General features: G+C 42.5%; 1 protein-coding gene across 16 annotated transcripts in view; it reads right to left on the bottom strand.

Annotated features, from left to right (window-relative positions):
* Positions 1 to 366: 366 nt before the first annotated feature.
* The window catches only part of ENOX2 (ecto-NOX disulfide-thiol exchanger 2), a 279,817-nt gene continuing 274,183 nt past the window's right edge, over positions 367 to 6,000 (bottom strand). For all 16 annotated transcript variants that reach the window (XM_073879143.1, XM_073879139.1, XM_073879138.1 and 13 more), the window contains 2 exons: positions 4,382 to 4,467; positions 367 to 1,843 (listed from right to left, as the gene is read on the bottom strand). In XM_073879143.1, the coding sequence (XP_073735244.1) occupies positions 1,712 to 1,843; positions 4,382 to 4,467 (218 nt within the window). In that variant the 3' untranslated portion in view covers positions 367 to 1,711. The remainder of the gene's footprint in view (positions 1,844 to 4,381; positions 4,468 to 6,000) is intronic.

Raw genomic sequence — 6,000 nt, 5'->3', positions numbered from 1 at the left:
ACGTCATGGCATTTAGCTTATTTAAATAAGAAATAATTGGTAAGTGGCAAATTTCCCTTGATTTCAGAGATATTATTAAAATAAGGCATTCCAGGACCTCTGAGATTGACGAATCAAAGGCTTCTATGGCGCTGATGACAGGGAGGAGGCTCGAGTGAAAATAACCCCAGTTCCCTGCGTGTGCCACAGCTGGGTGCTTCAGGGGGAAGCCAGCTTTACGCGTGACTGAGCTGCTGTGGGGCCCTCTTTCTAGTTGTCAAGGCGAAGGTTTAGCATCTTCTTTCAACATCCTGGTACTCCAAAGAAGAAATCGAGATGATTCACTAAAGGATCAGAGAGCAAGTAATTCAAAACAGAACACCAAACTGAAGTATAAAAAAGAAATATTTATCTTTGAAAAATACAACTTTGAACACACTACGGACATCTCATTTACAAAGTATTTTCCTGAAACACTCTTCATTGGCTTTGCTTACTTAGTACATTCTTTTATTCTGAATCAAGACTCAAGGGAGGGCATGCTTGTGTTACTACAAGCACCAGCAACACCACAGAAGAAAAGATCATCTGTGCCTCAGGATATTAGCCCCAAATCCTCACCCTTTCTCTTTCGTTTCCATCAAGCAGGACTTCCTGACTGGTCCACGTACACTCTGCCATTGCAACCTGCTGGGTGGGCACCGTAGAACTGGAGGTGCCCCCGGCCATCGGCGCTCCAGGCGGAGCTGAGCTATTTGCAGGAAGCCTCACAAACCCGGGCTCATTCATTACCAGGAGTTTTCTACTAATACTCGTATCAACTGTTTGCAAACATTCAGCTTGAAGTGAACATAGTATTTACAGTAGTACACGGTTTGCAATTCAACACGCTGATGGCAGAAGAAAAGGGACCAACAGACTTTGTAAGAAGGCCAGAGGGAAGGCATATTAGAACGAATCCCTTCTGCTAACGTGTGTGTACGTGCATGTGCACATGCGCACACGTGTGTTTTAATTCATAGAAAACTAAACATGCCCTCCTTTAAAAGCAGACTATTTACAAGGTGATTCTGAATAGCACATACACATGCCAGTCATACTGGACACTTGCCTTCTGAGAATACATCTAGATGTTTTTAATCTGATATATTAGAGAAAATAACTTCGGAACATTTGTCAACTTTTGGTTCACAGTAATCTTGCAAAAAGCCACAAACCATGCTTTGTCTTTTAAAAGGGGAGAGCCTGGTCAGGCGCCTTCTAGAAGACGCTGTGTTATTCATTTACTGGCTTACTGGGGGTTGGAAAGACTGTGTCAGTTCACATTAATGTGAAGAGAAGTTTTGAAACACAAATCACATACAAATCATCAAAACATTTCAATTAACAGTGTTTAAAAAAATACCAAACTCTACGACAGTAGTACAGACACTGAAAACACCCCAAATACTCTTTAGCCTCAGGCCTTTTTCAATATCACTAATAAGAGAGACAAGCCACTGACAGAAAGGGAGCAAGTTACAGCGCTTGAGGGTCTGAGTCTGTGTCTTTTTAGGGCCTGTAGCTCGAGGTGCTGCTCTAGGATCCTTATTTTAACTCAAAAGATATTCCGGGAACGACCTGGCAAATTTAAAGCACTTCCCACTTGAAAACCATTGAGAATACAAATCGCTTTCTCGGCGTGTCCACCGCACATTTCTCTGCAGGAGCCCAGGCTGTGAGGCCGCAGCATTCAGGTCAGTTTCAGGCCCTCGAAGCCGCAGAACTTCCACCTCTTCTCCAGACTGGCTCCGACCCCGGTCATTTCCTGCCTGAAGGTGTGCTGCAGCCGGCCCATGAGACACTCCACATCGCTGGTGCAGATCTGCGGGCCAGAGAGAGGAGCTCCACTCAGAAGCAGTTCTACCCTGCAGACGAGTCCCCTGGGCTTCCCTTGTACGGGTTTTGTAATTGCTGTATGTAGGTAATAATTTACTTACAACAAATTCACCTACTCTATGTGTAGAGTTTAATGAATTTTAGTACATTTATACAGTTGGGCAACTCTCACTATTTAGTTTTAGAACATTCCATCAACCACAGAAGGTTCCTTCACGCCCCTTTGTAGTCAATCGTTCCTCCCAATCCCTGACTCCGATTTTTTTGCTGTGGTTTTGAATTTTCTGGAAATTTTATATATGTGCAATCATACGATATATATAGTCTTTTGTGACTAGTTTCTTTCACTTAGCATGACGTTTTGGGGATTGATCACCACTGAGCTTTCTAATGAAAAGAGCTAGTGTCAGTTGTGTGGACAGGCTTGGGTTCATAGCCAGCTGAATGACAGCTGGTCGGTGCCACTGCGCCAGTGCACAGGCCTACTGAAGCTGCAAAGCCTTTTGGGAGGGGAGGGAGGCAGGGCAGAACTCTTCATACATGTGTTGCTTTACAAAGGAAAAATGACAGAAATAAGGAATGCCCTGTATTTCTACTTCTGTGCATCGTCTCCCTCTCCCCATTTCACACACACACACAGACACACCCCCCAACATAAAAACAAAAATCTGTGGACCCCTTTAGGACTTGTTTCAGGTGGTCATCTTGACATGAGTAGCAACCTTCCTAACTGTGAACCTGGGGACTAGCGCTCAACTGAGGAGCACTAGGGGATCCTGAGAGAAACCCTCAGTTGCCGCCACACTGAATGTTCCTGAAGCTGGAGGGAGGGACCCCTCCGCCAATTCTGTTGGCATCATTGCAGGCTCTCTTTGGGAGGCCCTGTCACTACTCTGGCAGGAAGCTGCTCAGGACAAAATGGGCTGAGAGTAGGAGTGAGGTCATGCTTTCTTCCTACTGCTAGTAGTAGATGGTAGCCAGTTAAGTAAAAGACGCACATTGCAGGGTATCATATAGAGTTGAATTCCATTCTAAAAACCATAAATAGGGCGCCTGGGTGGCTCAGTTGGTTAAGCGACTGCCTTCGGCTCAGGTCATGATCCTGGAGTCCCTGGATCGAGTCCCGCATCAGGCTCCCTGCTCGACAGGGAGTCTGCTTCTCCCTTGACCCTCCCCCCTCTCATGTGCTCTCTCTCTCGTTCTCTCTCTCTCTCTCAAATAAATAAATAAAATCTTTAAAAAAAAATAAAAACCATAAATATACAATGTTTACAGATGTATACATATAATATAGGTGCAGCATATGTATGGAAAATGGTCTGAAAGAAGATATGCCAAACTGTTAACAGTGATGATCCTGGAAGGGTGGGGCTGGGTCACTTTCACTTTCCCTTCACTGTCTTTCTATCTTGCTTACATTTTTAACATAAAATGTATGTATTTTTTTTTTACAATTTTTGAAAAAAGGGCCAGATCATTTTTACTGACACAAAGTCCAGTTTTATACCACTTCAACCTACCACTTGGTCCTGCTGCTCACATTCGATCCCTCCCTTTGCTGCCAAATGGGCTCTTTAATTGCGGAATGGTATCACTTTCAGAGCTCAATGAGAGGGGCGTGCTGGCTCGAACTAAAACAAATGCCATGAGAAGGATGTCTCACCGCAGCCGGATGCCCACATGGGCAAGTGCCTCTGTTAAGAGGACATATGCTTAAATGGCTTAACATTTTGGACATCCAACTATCAGGAATCTGCATTTCAGTGGCCACGTCTCAAGAGCCCCAGGTCCTGTGAAATAGTGAATACAATCCACAAGCACATGTAACTGAATGCAGCTTCTGAAATAAATCTATCCTGAGTTTATTTACTCTGAGGAGTCAAGAGTCCCCTCCTGCTTCTTTGAGGCATCCTTGACTTTCTAGGGAACTAATACTTACTCTTGCCCCTGAGGCTTTGTGAGGTCCCTCATAGAACAGCATCCCAGGAAGGAAGTGATGCATGAGATCAGCTGGGAGCAGAAGTTGAGTCCATGTCACAGACTTACTGTTTCCTCTGTTTTGTTTTTGCTCTTGCCTTGATCATTTCAACATAGGTAATGGCAGTGGTGACAGTGATGGCTGGAGTAAGACTTCCAGTTTTGAACATTAACGTTTGCTAATGGCTAAAGGCCCGGTACAAAAGTATGACTGGTGAGAGATAGTGGGTCATTTACAGCTTAGATAGAAATTAAAAGAAAGGAGGAAAATTCTTCTCAGACGTATCTTGGAAGGAGGGTGGCCAACTCATTCAGGTTTGCCCAAAACTTCCTGGTTCTGGCACTGGAAGTCGCGAGTCCTAGGAAACCCCTCAGTACCAGGCAAACGGAAGCGGACGGTCATCCTACTTGCAAGAGAGAAGCTCTGCACTGCATTGCAGTGAGACTAGGTGAGGGAAATTTCCTTAGAGCGATTACTAACGACTTACTTATGCTTGAAGAAAGTACCCTCCGTCCCTTTGCATGCCCGTTTCAGCACCCCACGTACCTTATTATCTAGACGGTGCAAGTAGGAACAGATGTATTCAATGCTTGCTCCAAATGGGTGGACATGAAGAAATGTGGAAATAATCCCTACAGTGACAATACGATGGAGGTTACACTCGAGCATTATATTCTTTGAAATGAGAGCTAACTTACATGTACCACATACTACATACTGGGCACTATTCTAAGTTTATATACATTTTATTCATTTAATCTGTAAAACAACCCACTGCATATACTGCCTCTCACTACACTGTACCCCATATAGAAACACTGGCATTGGAGGAGTCACTCCCATCATTTATGATGACTAAAGACCATTTGAGTTCTACATTTCACAGTGAATTTAGAATTTTATAATGAATTTGGATCGTGCTGGCCTTTTGCAGTTCTTCTGCACAGTCTTTAAATTGGACGTGAGCTTCTTATGCATTAATAATGTCTTGCTGTTGTGGTAAAAGTACAAATCAGGTACTTTGCCTGATTCACTTCATGCCTCTCACAAGAGAATCTGCTGATTATATTTGGTTTTACTCTGTGAGTAGCTCTGTAAAGAAAAGCCAAACATTTCACTCACTCAAGTGGTCACTAGCATTTGTTTGTGCTTAGAGCTCTAAATCTCTTCAAGTAACACATTTTTTTATAGAAGTTTACAGCCTCTGGGAATGGGCACAATTTTTACTCAGTTTAACTATGGGGTGATTGGCAGCTATACATACTGCCTTGATTGTTCTGGACATCAGGTTAATTGTTCTAATACTTCTTTCTCTGGCAACAGGTAGATCTTAAATTGTTCAAAGGCCTACTATTTCTTTCTTTAGATTTTTTTTTTTGAATTCCTCCCCTTTCATAAGATCTTAAGTACATCAAATAGACCCAGAATTGAATTTGCCGAGAACTGCCAGGAAATAAAAGCTAAATTTGATTTGGTTTATAGACTACAACTTGTCTATTCCTTCAAGTGACTGATAAAGAATATCACAAGTTTGAGTTGTAGCTTGAAGTTCAAATCAGTTCTTTGTGAAAATCCTCCAAATATCAGAGGGCAAGGAGGTGGGCTGGGGGATCTGGGAGGAGCTGATGGTAGCGTTCAAAGTCTGTTCGAAATGGATGCTATTACTTATAACACTATGTGATTCTTAAATGACGAAGTAAATTGAATTGCTATACACTGACTCAAGCTGAGAAACTTAAATTCTAAAGAAGACAGTTCATGTCCAAAGGAATTCTAGGTGCTACGGCCAAGATAGGCTATCTGTCAAATGCCGAGAAATAAATCCTTAGGTTTCAAAACACTAAGCAGTTTCTGTGGGTTCATACCCGAAGAACCAATTTAAAAAATAGATTTTCCTTTCTCTCTGTCATTCTCTCTGTCACTACATTCTTTAAAAACAAAACAAGAAACACTTATCTTAAGAATCTTTGTTTCTAGAACTACCCATTCACAGAGGCTTCCTTCTACCCCCAGCTCTTCTCTGACAGGTCTCCCTGTTGCCATGCCAATTTGTTAAAGAACTTTGAGTTGTAAAATGGAAATAAGTTGTCACTTTTCTTTAAGACTCAATGGCAGATCCTCTTGTGTATCTTTATTAACATATCAAAGTGTTAAATCTGACTACA

Source organism: Callorhinus ursinus, unplaced genomic scaffold (genome assembly GCF_003265705.2).
Source record: "Callorhinus ursinus isolate GAN/ISIS: 27379988/994484 unplaced genomic scaffold, GSC_fseal_2.0 scaffold33, whole genome shotgun sequence".
Lineage (NCBI taxonomy): Eukaryota > Metazoa > Chordata > Mammalia > Carnivora > Otariidae > Callorhinus > Callorhinus ursinus.
This window is presented reverse-complemented; position numbering and strand designations above follow the sequence as displayed.